Source organism: Meleagris gallopavo, chromosome 13 (genome assembly GCF_000146605.3).
Source record: "Meleagris gallopavo isolate NT-WF06-2002-E0010 breed Aviagen turkey brand Nicholas breeding stock chromosome 13, Turkey_5.1, whole genome shotgun sequence".
Classification (NCBI taxonomy): Eukaryota; Metazoa; Chordata; class Aves; order Galliformes; family Phasianidae; genus Meleagris; species Meleagris gallopavo.
This window is the reverse complement of record NC_015023.2, coordinates 4,123,817-4,148,088: the sequence shown is the minus strand read 5'-3', so window position 1 is coordinate 4,148,088 and position 24,272 is coordinate 4,123,817. Positions and strand designations below refer to the sequence as shown.

Sequence of the window (24,272 nt, the reverse complement as noted above, 5' to 3'; positions counted from 1 at the left end):
GCCACTTTTTCATGTCTTTTTTTCTTTGCTCGCAGTTGATACTTTTTTGGGAGTGCTCTCCAAATAAAAGGAAGAACAATCTCACACTGAGTCTGGATAAATGTTACAGTTGTCTCACAAATGCTGTATTATTTCTAGCCCTTCCAAAATAATATAATTGTCCTACTGCTGAACTACAGATTTTTCTCAGTATGACACAGAACGCTAAAATGTCAGGTCCTGACTCATGGTGTTTCAGTGGAATAAATAAAAAGTACCAATATGCTATCCAAAACTGACAGATTAATGAAGATGTGACACTGGGAGCCCCAGCCACATCCCCCTGTAACTTCCATTGCCTACTGACTGGTGCAGCAAACAATAGGCCACCTCTTATGGGTCCCATCCTGGAGACACTTACCAGAGGCCTGAGCGATATTACTGACACCAGTGCGACTGGCTGCTTGTTATCCTACGCTCCCTTCACCTTGGGAGCACTGTACGTGAAGGAGAGAAGTGAGGCTACTCTCGGGACGTTTACCGCACATTCCTTCCACGGGAAATAAAAAGCAGAGTTGAGCACTGTGGGCAGTACTGCAGACCGTAATAATGTAAGACTGGACGAGAGGAACTGAGAAAGGTCTCAGGTGGCTGTGCACTCACAGTACTGCCCCTGGGATGGGCAGCGTCTGTCCCTCACTGAGGCTTGGCTCCCAGCTGCAGGACTGGGCCCGCACACGGCAGCTCACCCTGGCCAGGCAGCCAGGCACCAGGACTTACACACCTGATCCGTCCAGCATCACTCATTTTTAACCCACAGGCCTCCATGGAAACGTTCACTGGGTTGCACCAGCGAGAGAGGGGGCACAGCTCCCGCATTCCCAAGGAATTTTCTGTGCTGCAGGAAACAAACCTAGCCTCTCTAACCATGCATTGCGTTCTTCTGACGGCAAACCACGTGTAAGACGACTGCACTTTGAATGGATACGCTTCAAAAAGGCCAGTGAGCTGCCTTGTAGAGTTTGCCTCTCACAGCATGAGCCGAGGATTGCACGAGTGGTCTTCAGTCTACCGAAAGATAAAACAGTTGCGCAGAGTTGTCTTGAATGAATTAACAAAATGACTCAAAACTGCACTAATGGTTAACAGCTTTTTTTTTATTAGCAACACTGAGATAAGTTATTGAAGCATTTTTAGTATTGTTTTACATTCCATTCAGAAGTGACCTAACTTGTAACTCCATATACATTTAAAGATATAGTTTGACACTTATTCAGAAAGCAACAATTATTAAAACTTACATACCTTCATTACCAGGAAACCTTAATATATTTTCTAATTACTTCCAACAATACTCTATTCCAAAGCACATGATAACCCACTAGAAGTTTACACATTTCACTTCAGTCACAGGTTTTAAATTGTGGATGTCAGAGTGCTGTTCATTGAATTTTACTGTCTTTCTTGGTTAATACTGGAAAACCTGGCACAATATATTAAGCTAGAAATATTGCTTAAAGAATATGAAAAAAGATAACTACAGTATTTTTTCCTGCTAAAGCATTACAAAATACAGGACCATTAAAAACTCAAATAGAAATGACAATAAATAACCTTAAAAATGTTAAGAGAATTTTCACTCATACTAAAGTCCATTCCCTAAGCTTGCCAAACACATAAATAACAGAACATATTCAGGACCTCTATTTTTGTACTATTATGATGGTTTGTTATATATTGTGGATGCTTTGTGTATACATATATTAATGCTTACACTTAAGGTATATATTTTTTTCTTTGCTGAAACAATTAATAAGCCTCAGGTAATTATTCATCCCCGGCACTACAAGTATCTAGATACGAGGGACAAAACCCCAGAAATCCCAGATATGCAACACTATGCATAGCAAGATCACCTCAGCATAAAGATATTCTAAGTTCTTTAGATTACAAAGATGAATTTGGTTATTTATTTCTGAAAGCCTGTAAAGTAAAATTATAATTGCTGTCAAATTAATTGTTTAAAATCGGCCTCGTAATAGGTATTAATCGTACACTTAGTTTTGACTTAAAAGGATGTCTAAATTGTTCAGGTGTATGTGTAGATGTAGGAAATCCTAGACCTCAGGCACAAGCATACATATTCCTGAACCGCAACACAAACCAGAGCATTGTCTTACTTTGCAAAGATCTGGAAACATCTCTATGCCTCTGCCTAATCCTAAATTATAATTTAAATTTGACCTGGATATGACAAAAACAATAAGAATATATTGTTCGGGAGATGAAACTTAGAGCAAAATCATACGGCTCTAAGCTTACATCATTATTTTGTCCCTGCAAAGAAAAGAAAAGCCTTTCTGTGCTGGGGATTTGCCCTGGTGCGGCTGGCCACTGATGTCTGAAATCGAGGCACATTCCGAGGCCTTCTTTTGCAAACACAATCCCCCTTTCAGATCTGGTGCTGGGAGGAACTGAATGCCTCCACTTTCACTGCGAATAGAAGGTACTCAGAACTGAGCTCTATCCGATATTTTAGGGGTTAACTTCCAGAAACAGTAACGGCATGGGGGTGTTACACTGCAATATGAAAAACTCTAAGAAATAAGTTTCCAACAGTGAACAAAACAGTGATATCAAACTTATCGCCGGACCAATTTCTGATACAAAAAAATACAATGAAATTAAATGACATGAAAATAGCGATAAAATTTAAAGTCAAATAAACACAGGATCTGATTCTGCAATCCTTAGTCATGTAAGTAGTCCCACTCATCGAGAATGAGGGATGCAAGACTGGGTCCTTAGCTTCTGCTTAGGAAGTCAATGTTGATTCAGACAGTATCTTTTCTAGCCAAAAATATGCAGCAAAAGGAAAGTAACATAAACAAGGCTAAATGTCAACAGTGTTTGCAGACTTACAGACACCATCCATTTGTTTGTACTGAAATGACTAGCGAACCATTTGGCAAATACAATGCTATTCACAGACCGGCCCTTTTATCCAGCAACACAAACTTCACTGGATCACTGGCATTCCCAGTTAATTAAAAAAAGGAAGCAAGCCATATGAGTTTGGTTTGATATTGCCATGCAAATGGCACTGCAACTTCCAGAAGTGGCTGCAGCCCGGCACGAGGGCAGGCACTGATCCCTGCAGCACCGTGGCTCCAACCGAGGGCAGGCCCTGTGCTGCAACTGAAGCAACCTCCTCAGGCACCATGCTGGGTACAGAAAAGACCACAGCAAAGGTTCCAGGGTATTTCCTTCTGCCTTGAAGGAGAATATTCTGGTTACCCCTTCAAAGGCAGAAATGCTGGGTTACTTAACTCACCGCATTAGGGCATACTTTGAATGGTGCTGAGCACTGCACTTTGCTGCAGCCCCGAGGATCTTCCCTGACCACAAGGCTGTCCTACAGCTTGGATATATAGGCCTTTTGCTTCTGTTTAATGTGGATTTTATGATTTTAAAGAGCTGCAATAAGGTGAAGGCACACAAACAATTAAAAATCTTTTTCTGCATGTTATGTGTTGGTGGTAGTTCTGAAGGGGTTAGCATTACAATCCTTTTGGTTTTGACACCTGTGGCAAGAAGCAATTTACAAAGACTAAATTCACTATTTCAACATTGGGGTACAGCACTATAATTATGTGACAATAAAACTGTAATAATCTGCCACAGTCAATCTTCCCCTTGCCCAGCCCTCTTGTCTGTGCTACAGTTCCACATTTGGAAGGTATTTCAGAAAGTTACAATGCTGAACAATTTAATTCGGTGCAAAGCTGAACACTTTCTGCTCAAAAGGAAACTGGAAGTGCTCAGCCCTTTGCAGGAGAACTTCAGAGCTGGTGCCGTGCACTAGAAGGGCCCTGCCCTATTTTCATACAGTGAAAGAAGTGAGGGAGGTGGAGCCTACATGGAGAAAACAGCACTAATTGCAGAGGAAAGCAAGCATGAATGGAAGCAAATTAGATTTAGAGGGACAAGATGGAACTAATACTTTTGGTCATCATTAAGTGTGGGTTCAATAACACTAATCCATTAAACAACCAGCTAATGCCCCGGACCATCTCTGGCCAATAGTTCTGTAGTCCACCGGCAGTTCTTTGAAAGCCTAGATACATCTCAAGCAAAAAATGCTAGGGATATTTTACCGTCTTAGCCACAAAGCAGGAAGACTTAAAGGGAAGGAGAGACAAGAAAGAGTTTTTGTCATAAACAGACGCTCTGCAAATCATATAAATTAGCAACTTAGACCAGGAGGTGGAACAGTATTGCAATACAGCTACGTGTATAACGGAAGCCAGGCAGAGAAACAGAAAAGCAGAAATGGAAAGCATCTTCTAAATCTCAAATAGAAAGTAGATCTACAACCTCCTCAAATGAGCAAGAGCTGTGAAAGCAGACTACATGGATGCTCAAGACAGCTACTAAACCCAGAAGCCCGGTGTGATGGCTCCTTCCCTGACCAGCGCTGCTGGCTGCAAGCAGCAGTGAAAGGCACATCCCTGTTCTCACAGACTGCCTGGTAGCAAAGATTAACAAGATCAGCTCTTAGATTTAGTCACTTAAGACTCTGGAAACAAATACAGTTAAGTTAGAAAAGGTCAGGAGACTAAAAATTTATCAATTATACTTTTTATTTTCCTTTTGTTCTTTCCTATTCTGCTAGATGTGTAAAGATTTGTTGTGATTTTTCTCAGCAGTTTTTTGGCATGGAAATTTCTCTATTACAAAGTAATGCTAGTTCTTTTTTTTCTAATTGTGCCTTTCACCCCTACAGCATGACAGGAGCAGAAACAAATTACAGGCACATCACCAGACTCTCTTACTCTATATACAGGAAAACCGAGGATTGCTTCCCCCATGAGGGGTGACTATTCAGAACAATAACGTGTATTGGTGGAATTGCCCTCTAGAAATTAAACTACGATTTGTGCTTAAAAATGGACCCATTCTCTTAAAGGTAAAATCTGCCAACTAAAAATGATCTACACAGATCACTGAAAATCCCAGCTTGTTGTAATGAAGCCAGAAATTTAGTGCAATTAATGTGGCCAAACAAAGATGCAATCTCAGCTGACTGAGAATCTTATTTCAACTGTGTTCTGACTGTGGAAAGGGCACCAGAGATTGTGCAAGGAATGTTATCAAGGTTATCAGTGCTCTCTCTTGAGATGCCAACACCCACCCATTACTGGCTGTAAAAAGAAAGGCAAATGCATGGAGTCTCCTAAAACACAAATGGCCACAAGAATCATGCCCTGGGACCGGGTGCTGCAAGTGGGCCTCAGGCTTCCTGATCTCTCTGAGTAGGAGAAACAAAGGGAACCACGACTCGGGTCATGGGCTTTGTGCAAGAGGGAAGGAAGGCTAATAAATAAGCAAAGCGCTCCTGCTGGCTAATCTGCAAGTGCAGAAACATCAGGTGAGATTCCCCACACTAGCATGCACAGATGGAGTGTGATTTCACAGTACAAAATGTCACTGAGAAAATGAAAACTCCCTAAAAACACTACTTTCAATAGGGTGGTGTCTAAATCAATGAAATAAATAAGAACTACTGACACAGGGATTGTTCATATTCATCCATTTTTGCTTTGAGATATCAAGAAAAATGAAATGATATACTTAAATACTCAACCTTAATACTTATGTTCTGCAAATACTCAACAGAATGTCAGTAAGAATTTTAAAAAGCTATTTTTGGAGGGGGGAGAAAGGAGGACTCGCACTGCATTTTCCATTTTAAAATGGCTTAAAAAGTAGAACAGACAAGCTTCTGTTGTTTTTTTTTTTTCCTTCATACTTCAAGTCAAACGCATTATCACTGGGCAGAGCTTGTGAAAGGGATATGGTCTTTAAAATCACATAAACTCTAGCCATCATAAAATGTCTGCTGAATTGATTGGAAGATGAAACAAAAAACTAATGGAAGTAACATGACCTCATTTCAATAATTCTGTGAGAGGTTTTTTTTTTGTCGTTTTAAAAATCGTATGTTTGAGAAGAAGTATAAAGATATTTTGTATAAAGCAACTGATCTTATTTTTCCAATTTTTTATTTAGTTGTTGTTTTCTCTGATGCATTTTTGGTACCCAATTGATTGTAATCCTCAAATACAGAGAAAAAAATCAAAGGGTTTTACCAGCTCCTAACTGAAAGCAAGTACCAATTATGTTAAAACACCAGAAATCTAACTACTGATTTTGAAGAATCTGGAACTATTTCTAACTCTCTTCAATGGCTCTTAGTGAACAGAGACACAGGAATTTACAATACGGACTGCCAAATACCTGCAACAGGGGTTCAGTTTAGGTAATGACAGTAGTGTGAAGGCAAAATGCTCTCTAAGAATACAAGCGAGTTAAACTTTGCTGGGAGAAATTGTACTTTCCTATCAGACCAAACAATACAATTGGAAAAGCAGGCAGAAGCATGAAGAAGCAGTGGTGTCAAATAAAGCTCCTAACAACCTGAACTCAACCAGGGTAACCACTCACAAGTGGTTGCAAGTTTAGGGTTTCATTTTAAACTGTTGAGCTTTACAACTGTTGACCACATTCTCTTTTCTTTTTTTTTTTTTTTGTAACTTGAATACATTTTCTTACGCACGTTCAGCTCTGACAATGAGTTTTCTGATTCGTTTGAAGGTTAAATGAAACAAGAGCATTACTGAAGTTTTTGTGTCCTTTGCTGACTCTGCTTTTTAAAGTGATACTGTTTTTCAACGGATTTACATTCTAAAATCTCTTTCAAGCGAGCACTATGCTTACAAAACAGGAGCTAAATTGAAAAGTCCTCAGTCTCATTTGTTCCAAACAGATTTAGCTTTCCTTTTTGTCAGTTTTCTATATCTGAGACTACAAGGGTAAAAAACTGGGGGACTTTGTTTGGTGCACTGCTGTTTTAATTACTCAGAGGCATAGTCTTAATTAGGCAAACCACAACTTGTACAACCTCTGTTAGGACAGTGAAAATTGTCAAAGGCTACTATTGTATAGTTGCCATCGAAACAAATCAGAAAAACAGAATTATTAAAAAATAAGGGAGGGGAGGGGGAGATAAAGGAAAAGAATACCTCTTCATTAAAGGTAGATGCATCCCATCCACCTGGCCTTTGATTTAATGGATACTGTAGAAACTGAATGCACTCGGAGTAGAAGCACAGCGAGAGAGACAGAGACAGACAGAGAAGGCGCAAGGCTTGCCTGGCAAAGCATCCAGTGTTTGTCTTGGGTTCTTACTTCTATCAGAATACTGAAAAGTTTGCAAGTTACCATGTGATTTTTTAAAAACTTTTTCCTCCTTTGAGTATGCTAAAGCAGTAAATATCCCCTTCAGATGCCACTAGCACAGATAGTCTATATTGCTGCTACTATGGTTTAAGAGCAAGTTCTTTCTAAAATTCTGTGTAAGTATATGCATGCAGCACTGCTGATTTCAATGGAGTAGACCACATATAAGACTAGAATTTGGCCCACAGGGTTTAACATTTAAAAAAAACGTATTACTAACAAACATGACTAAGTATATTTAAAGAGCAGCTTCATGATTCTGCACAAGTGTTTTCTGAAATGGTCTAAAAGAAGGTCTAAAACTTACCACACAAGTCAGGTCTCTTGATACATCCACTAGTTGCTGTGCTACTTGCAAGTCCATTAAAGGCTGCTAAGCCATCAGAGCTGTAAGCTCTTAGGACTGACAACATGTTCATCTGCTTCTCCAGGACCTGCGGACCCTGAACTTGTTCGGGTTTCATCACTCCTTGTGCAGTTTCATGGGAGGATAGAAGATTCTGACTGTGCCACTGCTTTTCTGATGCTTGTGGCAGTGGCGATACGAGCCCTTGTGCTGGTTGTGAGGTGACTGCACTTTGTATGTTGTCGCCTCCTTCACTGCTTTCCTTGTTTAGGGCAGACAACTGCTTATTCATAATATCTGGTTCTGTTTCAATATCCTCATCTTCAATGTTTTCCTCCTTGGAAGATTCCATATCCTCAGATGAAGCTATGTCAGAAAGGTCATCAGTAGCACTTTTATTTACAGAGTCAGAGAGCAGAATATTTGGGTCGTCTTCAGACTGTGGTTTTATTTCAGATTCATTACTGGTGCAAGAATTTTGTGTTCCTGTGCCAATAACACCAGGATAAACACCAAACTGCTTATAGAAGTCTGTTGTAAAATTACAAAAAGTGGATTCCATGTGGCTGGGCCAGGCAGCACTCTTTTGCTCTCCCAGGGTCTCTTTATTTTGTCCTTGGGTCATTTTCTCAGAAGCTGAGTCCAGCTGGCTAAGCATGTTTGAAACTACAGCCTCTTTGCTGGACTGCACAGAAGCAGAGAGCAAGCTCACTTTGTTAACTGAGGCTGAAGCTTCTCTAGATTGCTCTTTGTTGTTCCCTATGATGCTGTCCTTACGTTTAGCCTTGCCCAAGTGATTGGCCTGGAGGTGTAGAGCCATTAGTTCCATAGACGAAGTGGTAAAGGAGCAAAATAAGCAGCCATGCCAAGCAATATTGTCTTGCACAGTGACAGATGAACCTGGGAGGGAGGCTGCATCTGGCCTTACGGATAAGTCAAGAGGTTCATATTGCGACTTCTCGGTTTTTCTCTGGGAGGACTTGCTACTGATCTTTTCCTCACCTCCATCTGAGCCCAGAGCTTTTGCTGAAAGTGGATCTGATAGAGCTTTATCCTTCATTTCTTTTTCTTTCTTCAAAGAACTTAGGACAAAGCTGTCCATGAAAGCTTGCAAAGACCCTTGAAAGTTCACGCCGTTCCCAACCATATTCTGGTAAGCACGGCCAAGTTCAGAGAAGTGTGTTCCTTTGGAAGATATGTCAGAACCCTTCATATTTTCTGAAGATACTTCAGATGACATGCCAGCTGCTTGTCCTTGCTGATCTCCAGAAGACAGCATTCCTGATGCCCACTGTTGTGAGACCATGCCACTTCGGAAATCAATACCAGGAAGCCCCTTGAAGGCTCCTCTCAGTATATCTGGTCTAATAAACACAGAACTTTTACTTGATGTCTCTTCTTTGTGTTCTTGGCTTGCAGCCTGTCCAGAGAGTGGCCCCGCTCCATTTTGTCTCTCCCGATGGTGCCTCTCCAAGTGGTACTTGAGGGACGCCGACTGAGTACCAGCGTAATCACAATGCGGACACTTGTAAGGCTTCTCACCTATGTGCATGCATAAAAAGACAAATATAAAGGAGGAGGGTTAACTGCACTTTGGTGCATGGATGAGTAAAGAAAAAAAAAAAATCATTATTAGCTTCCTGAAAACAAGATCTTACAACTAACAATTCGTTTTTAAAAAAGAAACACCTTTAATTGAAGAGTAATTCAAAAACTGAATATATCTAAAGCAGGTTTCCAGAATGTGGGGCTATTCTGGAATGACATGGTAACTACACACAATTAGCCATCTTCTTCTTAATCTAACATGTAGAAAACTGTTGTAGAATTAAAAGCTATGATTATGAAAATGAAGCATAACAATTTCAACCACAGTAATCATTAAAAGTACAAAGTTTTTTTTTTTTAAAAAGAGACGAAGAATGTAACAAATGGATGGTTGCAATATTTTGTGTATACAATTGCTCTAAAATTTGTTTAAATTATACACATGGAAACCATTTTTAAACCTAAAAATTTTATGGCACTGTTACGCAAGACTGAAATGAATGATTTAAGTCTTGCTCTGCAGTAAATCATGGATATAATTAGCAAATGGCATACTGCACAAGTAATTTATCATTATTTGGAGGGCACCATTCCAGAAGGATTCAAAGATCTGCAGACCTACTGCATTGTTTCTAAATAAAGAACTATAAATACGGATTCTATAAAATATTAATATCATTATACTACATTATGATTGCAGCATGTAAGAACATATAGTTAAAATAAAAAGCAGTCAATAAAATAAAAAAATGAAAAAGAAAAAAAGAAATAAAATAAATTTAGTTTCTGTATTTGAAATCAGCACTATCTACTGGTTTTTGCAGTCCTTTAAATTTGTACTAAAGGTACTTCTAATGCTCAAGTAGTAAAACATGTAATTTAACTATCATAAGTGCTTACCTAGGATTACTTTGAATACAGATTTAAAACACATAAGATGATTTTCAATGAATTAAATAATGTTTGAGACCCATATAACTTTTATTGTTTTTCCTATACTTTTAAAGAGGTAGAAGATATTACACACATAATAAATATTCACATACAGCCATAAATACTTATCCAAAAAGAATGTATGCCTAAGCAAATGTACATCCAAACTTGTATGGAGCACTTGTGAGCAATGCAGAGCTCCTTTAAAAGGAAGTTTGGAGATACTCACTGGAAGAGACTGGAGTGTGAGAGACCTGCAAGCTGCCAGTACTGACAATTATTTCTACCAGGGAGCTGAACAAGAAGAAGAAATAGTTTTTTCTACATAGCTTTTCCTCTAAAAGACAATGACCAACCTCTCCTGAATGCTGGTGGAAAAACATGCTTCAAAAGATTTCTACACAGTGGGGGAAAAAAAGAAAAAAAGAAAAAAAGGCTGTATGATATTCTGCAGTTTACCAAACCAGCTGGAAAGTCACCCATTTTCAAATAATCTCAAAATCTGCTTAAAACAAAATTGAAAGGCTTTCCAACTTTCTTTGTATAAGCTGCAGGCTCAGTTGAAAGGCTGTTGGATACTTGGGAAGCTGCTCCTTGCACTGATCACAGGAACTTACTAATGAGATGCACCACAAAACCCTCAAACTAGCCATACAGTGGCTGGTTATGTGCTGTAATTCAGACAGGGCTCAAGTGAATTACAAGGAGCAAAAATCCTAAATCCATATGTAATCCCAAAGCTAAATGGTGAGACATGAGAGCTTTATATCAACCACGTTAATCGACCTGTTTCAAGCAGGAAAGTGCAGCACCTCAAACAAGAGGTGTTCAGCTGAGGCAGAGGTAGGAATTAGCAGGGTTAGGCCTGGGTCCACACAGCTTAACGGAGGAAATCAGAATTAAACATTTCAGTGCAACTTCTGAGTTTTTCGCTATCACCTTATTAAGTTCTGCTGCTCCCCCAAGAAGATGCACGGCTGTGTTCAGCGGGAGACACACAAGACAAACTCCTGATGGGCAGGAATCACTAACCTGGGACGTGTCACGTCTGCTCGGGCTTCCTTCTGCTCAGGTGAGTGTGCACACATACTCACGGCCCCATCACCGGGACAAGGGGCCAGAAGACATCGGCTATCTATTTGTTTGCACTCCTGCAGGACTGTTCGGGAACATGTAAACCTCGACAGCTGTGCTGCCAGTCAGAATGTGGACAAATATTAACGCTGTTTTTACAGCATGCACATACTGCAATGTTTCTGAGCTGCTTGTTTGTCCCACCAGTTACTGCTGATTACACAACAGTCACCAGTGATCTCTGACACAACCTAGGCATTTCAAGTACCATCTGAGAAGCAGTCAGACTGGTGAAAAACAAACAGAGGAATTTATAAGGTTAAATGCTCTCACATTTGAGTTCTCACTCCTCTTAACTGAAAAGCTCTTCCACAGCATCCCCTAGGCGGAAATCTTTAACACAACTGTATTAATCACTTCCTTTTATTCTAATGATAGTTCAGTGTGTGTTGGCATTGCACATCAAGTGACACCATTAGTAAGTGTGTCCCAGTATTGCAGGCGCTATGTCAACTGCTGGATAACATGCATCTACAGCAAAGAAGAGAATTCCGTAATATAAGCTGCTCTAATCACTGAATCACAGAATCACAGGGATTGGAAGGGACCTCTGGAGATCGTCTACTCCAACCTGCTAATGCTGCAGAAGCCTTTCAAGGCAATAGGTGCGTTTAAAAATGAGTTGATGGAGGAATTATCATGTGAGGGTCTTTGGCCTCTTAAAAGTGAGTTAATCTAAGCTAACTAGAGGAGACACTGTGGTTCTTTTGCATATGCAAAGTAACCCCAATCTGAAGTACTGGGCACAGCAACGTATTCTTATTTTGTCTGCAGAGCCCTGAAGTTATTACACATTCCTTTAGAAGGCCTCTCCACTGAGCGAGCTTCCTTTCAGCAGAGGAGATCTGGGCACGGCTCGCCCAAATGCCGCATGCACAAGACTGAATTAAGCCACTGACTGAGTGGGATTGATAAAAAGTGCGAGCATCTCTTCACCTTGCTTCACTGTCTCTGTGGTGCTCCCACCTCTTGCATGACTAGAAATAAGATCTAACACCGAAGGGCTGCAATTGGACTCAACATGTAGCAATACACTGTGCCACCTTTACACTGCAGCACTGGCCAAATAACATCATTCAAAGGGAAGTACTCCAAACCTTTTTTTTTCTTTTTTTCTCTCTCTCTTTTAGATCAAAATGTTGGCAGTGATTAGTGTACTTCAAAGCAATCTTAACTGTTGCTATTTCAAGGGCAGGCACTGGCAGAAGGGAGAAGGACTGAGTAAATCATCTGTCGATCTTTGAAATTCACTGATTCGCTATTTCCTAAATTCAGAAATTGTGGAGAATACTTTGCACTATTTCATCCATTCAGATTAACAACCGACAGTGCTCATGTAAGTCGCCGTACAAATGACAAAACAGCTATAAGCCGCAATGGGAAAAAAGAACAAACTAATTTAAACCAAACAAACCAAAAACCAATCCAGTTTTAATGGAAAACCCAGAGGACTCCTAATTTCCAGGACACTATCAACAACTGTAATTGTGTATGTCTGAAGAATACTAAAGGGGACAAGACAGCTAGGGCACACTTCTCGTCAGAAGACAACCTGTTTGTATCTTGCACTTGGGGGAAGCATTTCAGAGAACTCATCCTACATAATGACTACCCGAGTAATACTGCCAAGAGCAGCGTCTGGATGAGTTATTTAACACTTAATATCAGTTCACATAAATTAAGGTTGCCATGTAAGAGTGAGGGAATTTGACTTTTCCAAAATAGTTTTTTGCATTTCATATCCAAGAGTCATTTTTCACTGTTCGCAAAGGCAGTGATCATCCTAATCTTGCTAATTTTCTGGCCATGTTTGCATCCCTGCAAACCCTTTCACAGTGCAGTAGAAAGAGTGAATATCCCAATGTGTACAATAAAAAAAAGAAAGCATCTTGTTGAGAGTAACTTATCTAGGCAACATAATCACAGTTCTGATCTATCTACCACTCTGATTTTACAAGACACAAGGCATCTCACAAGAACTATTTCATATGAGGATACAATAAAATAATAAAATTCAACGCTGCTTGTAAAATCTATACAAAATCTTGGTAGATAACTAGAAACAAACATGCTACCCAGTAGCATGAGGTCTTTCAGTACAGCAGGTTGCATAAACAAAGCAGTACTCAATCTACTACCAGTCCTGCTCAAAATGCAAGCCAATAACACTAGTCGCATGAATTATCTGTGCAAGGAGACCACAGTCCAATTATAAATACATTTATGGCTATAAGGGACAATTATGATCTCCTAGTCTTATTTGCTGTACAAAACAGGCCAAAGACCCTCACATGATAATTCTTCCATCAACTGCAATTTGACACAAACCATACTTTCTTATTTTAAATATATTTTATTCACAGCAATCAACATGTTCAACGTGTCCTTATGCAAACTGTTTGATTGGTTAATTATTTTCACTGTTGCCTTTATTTCCAGTTTTTATTTGTCCCAAATCTGTCTCCTATACTGAACCTCACAACATCTTCTCCCTGTGACACTAAATGATTTGTTTTTTTAAAACAAAGATCTGTTCCCTGAGAACCCTCACCCTCATCTCACCAACTTCTCTTGCTCCTGAGTGGAATATCCTGTCCAATTATCAAATGTCCTTTTAAATTGTAGGTATCCATTAAAGCTTTGATGAAGTTTCAACTAGATGTTATTCTTATACGAAAACTATTTACATCCACAGCTACAGCAATCAGCCATCAGCTCACATTCTGTTGCTTCTCTACCATAATCCTAGGCCCAGTTCATCAACAGCTCTAGTATTTGTTCCTCTACATTTTGCAGTTTTAAAATTCATATTGTTGAAAAGAACCCACTCGACTAAGCAACTAATCAGTCCCTCTCCGTGATTTTTAGCATTTTACCATTTTCGTGCCATTGGTAAATTTTATCAACAGTGATTTTATACGCTTTTCCAAATTATGATGAAATGCCAAACTGACTGAGCTGAGAGCACAGCTGTGGGACTGATGGGTTATATGCCACTTCACCTCTGTACACGGTGGACTTTCAGGGGAATGCCAAATAGAACAAGCTGCTTTCTCAAGACTTGAGAGAAACCTGAGGAACTTGACAAAACTTACTTTCATAAAATAAATTTGATTGGCATTAACTATATTATCAAATCTTAATTATTATTTACCAAATTAGTTCTGTAATTTTACCCAAAACTTATAACTTCAGGGCCTCCCTTGTCTCTGTTTTTGGAAAAACTAGAATAAATCTGGAACTTGTTCTCTCTTCCAATACTTTTTTTTCCCTAATGAATTTTAATGATTCAGAGGGCCCTTCAGCCAGGGTTTTTAGGACTTTATCTACAGGTTATCCAGTCTCATTCATTCTAAAAAATATTAAAATGTAGTGGGCTACAGTATAACAGCCTCACTATTTAATGGCTGAACTGCATCACTGGAAAATACCTATAAAACCCATAATACTTTTTTTCTGAGAACAGTGTAGAAGAGCATTCAGTTTTCCCTACTATGGCTGATACTTTTTTATCCATTTTTTATCCAGTATTAGCAAGATAGCAAGTGTTAAACTTGCCAGATCTCCAGAATTTACCCTGTTCTCTGAAATCCTAATATCCACACATGCGTTTTTACTTTTAGTTTCCCTAACCAAGTACTACCACACTTCTTAACTGTCCATTTACATTTATTGCTATGAGCTTCTTTTTTTTTTTTTTTTTTAATTACCACTATGTACCTTTTAAAAAATCTGTAATGCCTTCTATACATCCATTCCCCAATTAATGCCCTCCCCCCTTTTTTAGAAACCCTATTCTTATGGAGTTTGCCTAAGCACTGTGCTTCTCTGCTCCTAAGCATAGTGAGGTCCGTGCATCAGCACCAGCACCCCACACCTAAAGCTCCAGCAGCCAGTAGGGAGCTTTTGATGGACGCTCAGGGACAATGGAAGTCTCAAAGGGATCCTATAATTTCTAAACAAGATAGTTTTCTTTCATGCAAAGCAAATGAAACCAAACATCTTATAATTCCAGAGAATACTGCCTAATGAAAATATTGAAAAAATTTTATAGCATTTTTTATTTTACCATTGAAACAGTTATTGATAACCTATTTTATCCATTGTGCAGTAGATATTTTAGAAATGAATTGCTGTATGGTTTAATTAGTTCATTATTATGCCTATTCTTACATGGTAATTTCTTTTATCATTCTAATCATTCACTTCACACTTTTTAAACCAAATGGAATATCAAAGGTTCTGTAGGATTATTTTTGGATCCTGCACATGTTTCACCACACAATTAATCTGTTTGTCAGAAATACTAGTTAACTTCTTCTCTATACCACTTTCCTTTACCAGCTATTTTTCTCTATTCTATACGACGAAATTGTCCTATCCTTTAAGAGGACAGATGCTTTTGTCTCAGTGTATTAAATATTTTTCAATTGTACATGAGGTATTACAATAAAATATTTTAATTTTTATAAAGTTTTGTAATTGAATATTCTCATTTATTTATATCTCATCTACAACATTTATTTAGTCTTTTTACATGTCTTTACTTAGTTAAAATGCAGAGAGATAAATACAGTTGTTCCTTTGCAGGGAAGATTCAGTACATTAATATAAACTGTACGCTAATTCCCCCAAAGCATATATATATATGTTGTAAAACTGAAGACTTTTTACACAGCTGCTTATTGCTAAACAGTGCCTTGTCCAGAAGGGGACAATCTGTGTCTCTAATTGCTGTCACTGAAGCTGAGATTCATTATGTGACTTTCCCATTAAAATGTGAGCATTAATTTGTATAATGAAATATCACCCACTGCAGTGTTCATTAGCCATGCCCTACTGTATACTGCACATTGTTAGCTACCTAGAAACTGTAGTTAATTTCACTAATGGATATTTCCCTACTTAGTGTTTGGTAGGAAATTTATACTGTAACATTACCTCTTAAACTTTTAAGGAAATTTAAATTCAATCAATTATTTTCAACAAAAGTTTGAGATGTCATTAAGACAGGAGAAAAGGCATGCTGTACAGTGTTAAAGATGGGAAATCTGGAGAAATCTAGAGAAATGAAAAGTCCTTTTAGTTCATCTTAGAAATGTAAGAATAAAGGATGTTCAATACCAAAATTGTCTCCTCTTGGAGCACACATACCCATTTTCCTTAATTATTCATATTGCTCATCCCACTACAAGCGCCTTCAGAGAATGGCAACAGGCAGTCTTTTTTTAGGAAGAAAATGTGAATTGAGTTCATTTAAAACAGCACCATTTTTATCGTATTTCATCAATTCTTCTCAGCATGTTTTAAAATTGGCCAATCGCATTTCCAAGGGAAAATGCAGTTTAACACACAAATGTATTTAACACATGTAAGATACATATGACACACATCAAAACATACTCTCTGTTAATTGACGCAGCCTGGCTACGCTGCTTCTTCCTATTCTATCTTAGGGTTCTTTGGTATAGCACAATTTAAACCTTCTTCAGGGCTATACTTGACTCATGGAAAGTGTTTTCATTACACAAGGGATTTAATTGTGCCAGTCACTCTGGGAATATACCTGAGCACCTAATGATCACAAAAATTCAAAGTGGACTACATCTGCAGCGGTTCCTCAGTGCTAATGCAAGGCACAAAGAGGTGCTAGAGCTAATCTGAGGACTGGTCCTCACATCATATGTTGCTTGTCAAAAGCAGAACATACAAAATTGTGACTTTTAAAACACTTAACTGTTTCTATGCTGTCCGAAGTTCTGGGTATGTAAAGTAAAAAACATGCACGACTCGTTGGTTTTGGTGTGAACACAGAGCACTAAGGAACGTAAAGAGGTACTCAGCTCCTTGAATGGTGGAACCCTAATCTGCTGCCTGCAGAGGAGAAAAACATAAACTGTGGGAACTTTTGCATTTTACTGGCCTGAGATACTTCAACAAGTTTCCTTCTCTCAAAGTCCAAAGGCCTCTGAGCCTTCTGTGTTACAACCTTCACAGTTGTACTATGGTTAGTTTATAACCACGAGGCTGAATCACAAAGTGGCTCCTCCACATCTACTGCCTGTTACAACCTGGATCCAGTTTTCACTTGTCCTGGACAGATATCCTGACTGATGGCTCTTTGATTCTTTTGGAATGCCATTACTGACACTCTTCTGAAATTCTTAAAAGAAGAGCCACACTATTCTCCGGCAGGCTGGAAGCAGAAAGCAGACGTATTACAGAAAGTCCTACAATTGTAGGTTGGGACTCAGTGCACTGAGTTTTTGGTGGCTGCTTTGTTTTGGTTTGGTTTTGAGAAGGTTATATGATAGCAAACTACACAGACACCGAGATGCAATGCTGAGAAGGTTGGAACCACGTAGTATCCAACAAAAAAAAAAAAAAAAAGAAACAACCCAAGTCACCAGGCAATGCTTTTAAAACAGAGCATAGCACCCTCTGCTCACGAAGGATTAAACAGCTTCTCTAGCTTTTTCGGGCCAGTTGCCACAGAAGCACCTCCTGGCTGGATCAGACTTTAGGTCTTGTCTTGGCATGCGTACCAAACCAACCTACTCATGTGCCTCCAAACACACAGATGTTCGAAGGAACCTGACTTCTGCTGAACTGCTTGAGCTCCTCTCTAACAAACAGGTGCTGTGAGAACAAGAACAGTAATTGAGTTAATGTAGTGGAGAAACACAGTAAAGTGTTTTTTATCAGTCAGTTATATGATCCAGGCATATAATAAAGACAGAGTATGACATAAAAAGCAGGAAACTGTCCCTGCTAGTGTGAGCTAACCAATATTTGTTTAATAACTGATATCTATTACATCATTTCCATTTAGAGCAATGCAACTTAATTTTTATTTAATAACTCTAGTAATTTGCCAATTTACATTTTTATAATATTTATTATGATTACTTCCAATATGTAAAACACTGCTCCATTTCAACATATTCTTGTCATTATTTACAAATACTTTGTTCTCAACCTAATGGAAATTGATCTTTATCTATTTTAAAATTATAATGCCTTTTAAATATATTGCAAATATTGTTTTAACATTCTGTATGATGTTTTCTTTTTCTTTTTTATGTGATACTTTACATGCTTTAGTTGTTCTTGTTTTAATTTTGATTAGTAAGCTTTAATATAAAATTTTAAGGAATATTTCCATTGCAATTGATTCTCTTTCCATTAGTTCTAAGCCACAAACGCATGATCATTGCCACCTCTAAAACAACAACAAAATGACCTCTATATTATAAGATAAAAGAAAGAGATGGGTATCCTCAGGTTATTTTAAAGAATTTTCCTTTGCTTCTCCATTAGTAAAAAGGTCAAATTGTTTAAAGCTCATAGTTACAGGATTATTTCCCAATAAAATAACTGTTTTTATTTTTGCAGTGCTGGAGAGCAGGCACATAGAGTTTGTACTGCATTAATTTTTTCCTACTAAGCCCAAGACATAGGAAAGCCTATTCCTACCCTAAACAGACTGCGATCCAAACATATTAACATATTTTAAAAAAACATCTAGTAATAATAAATCTCAATTGCAAAATTTAGGTAAAAACATTGTGGTCAACTCCTACTCCAAAGAGAAAAATAAAACAAAGAAACTTTTTCATTTCATCAGTGAAATGTTTTCCTTTAAATAAATTTCAGCCTTCTTTGTCAATTTTTCAAATTCAGGCCTTATATTCACAAAACCAATACTCAGCATTACACCTGTGCAAGCACATAGGAGAAATGTGATTGCTGGTTTTGAGAAAGGAGGCCAATACTTCTTATCTTCTATCTCTGTGAAATAAAAAATTACAGTGACTTTTATCACGTGAGAGGTTCAACTGGAAAGTATTTATTCATGCCATTTATTTTACCTATTGATCAGAAAAGCAGCAGTAACATCCTGAAATTTCTTTAAAATGCTGTAAAAATAAAATGACTGCACATCTGCAGTGCCCACTGTGCCTGCCTACAAAAACAAGTGTCCTAAATCTCCAGCTTTGCACACTCCCTGAAGCTCTACTGCAACATCTAGGAATTGGAAGAAAACAGCATCAGATTGACCATATAAAATGACATCAACAGGATCTGAGGATACTAATATTCTTTAATTGATTTTAGATACAGATATAATAGCACTTCTTAAATCTATACTGTGGCTCCAAGTATACTTTTAAGCTAACGTAGTATTATAATTAAAATAGCATGGTTGTATTTTTCTAGAATCTAGAGCAGTGATACCCAAAAATAAAGAAAGAATCTAGACCAGTAGTAAGTCTCCGTAGGGTAGAAAATCTGGTTTTGTTATTAAAATAAAATATAGAAAGTTTTGTCGTGCTGCAAATCTCAGGAAGTTTTATTACAGACAAGTAGTAAGTTGAGCGAGTTCTAATGCAGAAAGAAAAAAAAGCAGATCCATGAAGCTGATGTATTCATAGGAACAGTGAGAGGTTAAAAATGAGCATGTTAAATGGAACAAAAATAGTAACTGAGCAAAACATACAGAATCCCTAAGTAGATGCTAAGGAAGGCCTTTGAAGCAGTTAGTATAACTAAGTCTGAAACCAATAGGCTTATGCCTATTGAAGGACAAGGGTAATTGAAGGAAACAGTGATGAAGCAGGGAAGGAGACAGAAATAACCTCAACTGGGAAAAGACGATTCTATTAAAGTGGTCTTTATCCAACAACACATTCCTTGTGCTTTTATTTAAGACTGTCATATGTCTTTCTCAAAAGACTCCCTCCAGCTAATGAATCCAAATCTACCCTGGGAATTAAGGCTCCTAGCCGCATCGTATGTAAACCCCCCACACACATGGCATGTGCAGACAGCGCTCTGCTCCTGTTGTTCCTCTCACCTGTATGTATTCTCAAGTGGACCTTTAAGTGATGTGATGTTCTGAATGTTTTTCCACAATATGGGCAGTCTTTCATGGCAGAACCAAGGCTCCTGTCTCTCAGTAAAGCTGGCTGCTGGACTCCTACAGATCTCCCAGCTTCTTCTCCAATGTCTGCAACACAGAAATGATCTCACATCACTTCAGCACATGTCAGAAGTTTTCTCACTAAAACTGCTAACGCAACACAAAGTTAAACATGCCAATACTACACCTGTCTATTTCATTCTTTAAATCTGACAGAATGCTGACAATTCATGTATTTTCTTGTTATTCTCTTAAATTATTTCATCTTTCCTATCATCATTTTAAGCAGCATATGGTACCTTTATATTGAACTGAATTATACAAGAAAAGAAACAGCTGTGTCAGCAGCTGGTTTGATTTCTTCTTTTGCTTAGTTCCTATTAATTTTTCCCCCAAAAGTTTTAAATTGTTGTTTTGTTGAGTCTATTTAATTTGTAAGTATTGTAAAAATATGCGTGATTTTAGAGGGAAAAAGTTTGCATCAGCATGTTAAAACCCCCCATAAAAATGGAATCACAGGGACAGGCAGACCAACAGAAATGGCAATGCCTACATGTAAAGCTAATCAATTTTCTTCTGCAATGCTCCAGCATTAGAGAAACAACGTGTGACCTGGTGAGTGACCTCATATTAAGGGAAAGCCGATGGCAAATCCAGTCAGATGAGAGGGGACTCCTTTGACCCTTCACCCGCAGCTACCAGGCTTTCTCCTTCCATCTTCATAGCTACACTTACTCTTTGCATTGCAATACAATGGGTGAAACTCCAGGACATCTCATCTCTCTCGCCATAGGAAGAAACCATAATTCTCAGCCATTCTGAAGAAGCTGCTATTATTCAAGCAGGCTATGGACAAAATAACTCAGAAAAAAAAACTGGCATAGAAATTACAAAATGCACAACGTTTTTAAAAAGTCATTACTCATACCACACAAGACTCAGCTATCATCTTGTACTTAGAGGGTCACGTTATATCACATATAAGTATCAATTAACATTATCACCAAAAAGTACCACGGCACACGTCGAAATTCTGAAATGGATTCACGACTGTGGGAACGCAACACACATGGGCAACATTGCCAGTCCTGGATGCAAAGGCTGAGCTACGTGGTCTGTATTGAAGGAGAGAGTATATAGTTAAAATCCGCACGTAGAGTCTCGATTATTTCAACCATGAACTGCTGACTGAAAATGCTTGGTCTCTACCCAGCTGATATGGAACTAAAGCTGTCAGGAAACACAGCGCAGTTTACGCAGCATTTCCCTTTAAATGCAAGTGATGGACGTAAGAAAGACTTAAACATTTTGCTCTAATAAAAACTGTTCACAAAATAGCAGAGATCCAGCTACCACATTGCTGGAAAAGGTAAAACTAACAGGCTCTTCATTATTTATTATTAAATGGTAACTCTAAACAATTTTGCTTTAAGGTGAAATAGGGGGTGATTCAGCATGACAAAAAATGTACAAATGCTTATCTTAGTCATGCATGTCACCAAGTTATTGCTAATTTTCAAAAGTCAGAATCTGATTCTAGAAATTGACATTCTTGTTTAATATTTTGTGATTGCTCATGGGCTGCTAGGTTACAGAACGCTATTTAGGTTTACAGGGCTAGTAATTGTCATTTTGAATTATTCACAAGTATGTGAAAGAACATAATGCAGAGTGCATTGTGTCTTTCAGAACCCAGGAAAACAGATATAGGTGCCAGTCCATAATTCCAAGCTTCCTAAAGAGTTTAGATTTTCCACTTTATTGTTCTCCTCCAAAGTTGTATATATTCATGCCTTAAGCCGCTCTGGGAGAAAGAGAATTCCTGACTGCAAAAAACATTTGTGAAGTGCAAAATACAAAATACATGATGATAAATTGCAGGATTTTATTTTTGTTTTCAATAAATACTATATGAGCATTATAGATAAATATATAGATAAAGCTAACAAGCCACTCAGGAGGAATTTACAGAATAAGTCGACTGGTTATGTTTTGCTATATGTCACTCTAAATGATGGCCTGTTATCCATTTGCCTTTTATCTTTCTATCTAGAATATGTGTGGCCCAATAAAAAAGAATAAATTTGTAAGATAAACAGCTCGCTTTGCAGATTTAAGAGTCTAATTTTCACTTTACACAAAATTGAATTTTTTCAAGGCAGCGAGACGATGGAGTTTACTCTAGCACTAATCCCTCTGAAAAAGCAAACTGAAAACAACAATGAAGCAAAGAAAGATGTGGGTGGTCTGAAGAGTTTTCTTTTAGATTTAAGTAGACATACAGTAGATAGCTCCAAAGGCTTTACTCCAACAGGGGCCTTACCTTGAAGAATTTTTCTTCCCACAGTGAAAGCATTCCTAAGACTTTAAAGCTGGGCTGAGGGGTTTTCTTTTGAATTCCTCTGCCTACAAAGCCCACCGAAGCACTGGAGGCCATCACTACCTGAATGAACAGCTTTACATCTAAGTCCTTTTATTTCCAACAATGAAAAGATATGTTTAAGGCTGTCGTCTTGTCCCCATCAAACACTACCCCAGCTTCGTCTTACTAAGGCCCTCTTTCAGCAAAGTGTACCTATTTGTCCAGGCACTTAAGTTTAAAATGTGCTTAGCTTTAAAATGCATTTATATCTCACTGCTATCAAGTTTATTTTAACATTCTTAAAACAATACGTGGAAAGTGAGGGAAACAAAATCACAAAACAGGAAAAGGATAAATAATTAGCATGGAAAGAGTTACGAGGCAAACTGATGAATGCAGGCTAAGGCAACAAGAGTGTATATGCAGAAACAAAAACATTCCACCTTATTTATTCTGCACCTCAGACGTGCCCCTTTCTCCTGCTATTGTTACCCCCCCTCCCCCAAGTACAAGCTCTCAGTTACATTAAAGCATACAACACTTTGCTAACGTTTTACAGATCTGCACAACTAGGATAAGCCCCACCAAGTCCATCTAATTTATGATTTACTTGGGAACTGAGCAATGGTTTTCAGGCTGCTCAATTCTGAGGATAAAAGATCAGGAAGGAAAGAGAACAGTTACTTATCTTGCAGTCATTGTGGTTCATTGAGTTATGTGGTCTACATGATGTGCACTTGATGCACGTGAGATAAGACTTCTTTTTTTACTACCTACTTCCATTACAGGCAGGTCTATGTCCTGAATGTCTTCCGGCCCATTCCTACCTTTCCTGATTCAAGTGCAGGAAATAACAGAACCACGTATGAAATATTGTATAGATGTATAAGCTAGATGTGATGCTTCCAAAGCTTGTATCTGAACTTACTTTCACTGAGCTTTCCTTTTGCTTCCCTCGCAGCACATAGAGAACTGCACAAAGAAACGTCCTCGTTCAGTTCTAAATGAGAAGCTGGTCTTTGTGCCACAAAACTAACTCAGTCTCAAGGCCAGAGGCTCACTTAGAGGCAGGCAGGTCTCACCAAGCCAAGAACGGCCATCCACTCACCTGCACTCTGGACCTTAAAGTAATAAACAGTAAAAGCAACCATGCCTGGTGCAACACACTTCACACCTTAATGGTGACATTCTCCTACCAAGGACACAGACACAGCTGCCAGTGACTTTGTCTTGAAAAGCTGCAGTCCTCTGGCTGTGCATTTAACTATCCCATGTCCTAATGGGAAAAATGCAAGGAACACTTCAACATCCGTCGTGGAACGCAGTAATCAGCTACATAACCAAAGGGCCAATTTGGTCAAAATGTTAACAAACCTGTTTTGCCACACTGTTTGAAATGAAAATTAAGCAACCACACAAAACAACACAAAGAAAAAGAAACTGAAATTTCCCCAGTTTTCTGCAAGACTGGTATACCTTTCTGGGATGGAATGATAAAGGTCATTAGAAAAGGACTGATTGCTTTTGTAAAAAGCAGCGTGTTTTCAGTTGGTCACTGACTTCAGTCATGTTAGCACATTTTCAAAGGATCTTCTCCATACGTGTCCTTTAAACTCTGGAAAAGAATTTATTTGCTGCATGTATGTGCAAGCACAGGGATTCACAAAGGGGCACTTTCATAATTCTCACACAGACTAAATTATCAGTGAAGTCAGTTGGAATTTGCCAATACAAGGATTGCCAAA

The 24,272-nt window shown here is 38.4% G+C and overlaps 1 protein-coding gene across 1 annotated transcript; it reads right to left on the bottom strand.

Annotated features, from left to right (window-relative positions):
* Window positions 1–6,556: 6,556 nt before the first annotated feature.
* Window positions 6,557–20,272, bottom strand: ZNF536 (zinc finger protein 536). The gene is made up of 2 exons (XM_031555431.1): window positions 20,100–20,272; window positions 6,557–9,169 (listed from the first exon to the last, which is right to left on the bottom strand). The coding sequence occupies exons 1-2, from the start codon at window positions 20,173–20,175 to the stop codon at window positions 7,578–7,580; spliced, it is 1,668 nt and encodes a 555-aa protein (XP_031411291.1). The 5' UTR covers window positions 20,176–20,272; the 3' UTR covers window positions 6,557–7,577.
* Window positions 20,273–24,272: the final 4,000 nt, after the last annotated feature.

What these genes read in the sequence shown, in the direction of transcription:
- ZNF536 (XM_031555431.1), bottom strand. Translation starts at nt 20,175, where the DNA reads ATGAAAGACTGCCCATATTGTGGAAAAACATTCAGAACATCACATCAC. An exon ending in CCACTTGAGAATACATACAG is followed by an intron (nt 9,170 to 20,099) that starts GTGAGAGGAACA and finishes GCATGCACATAG; the next exon opens with GTGAGAAGCCTTACAAGTGT.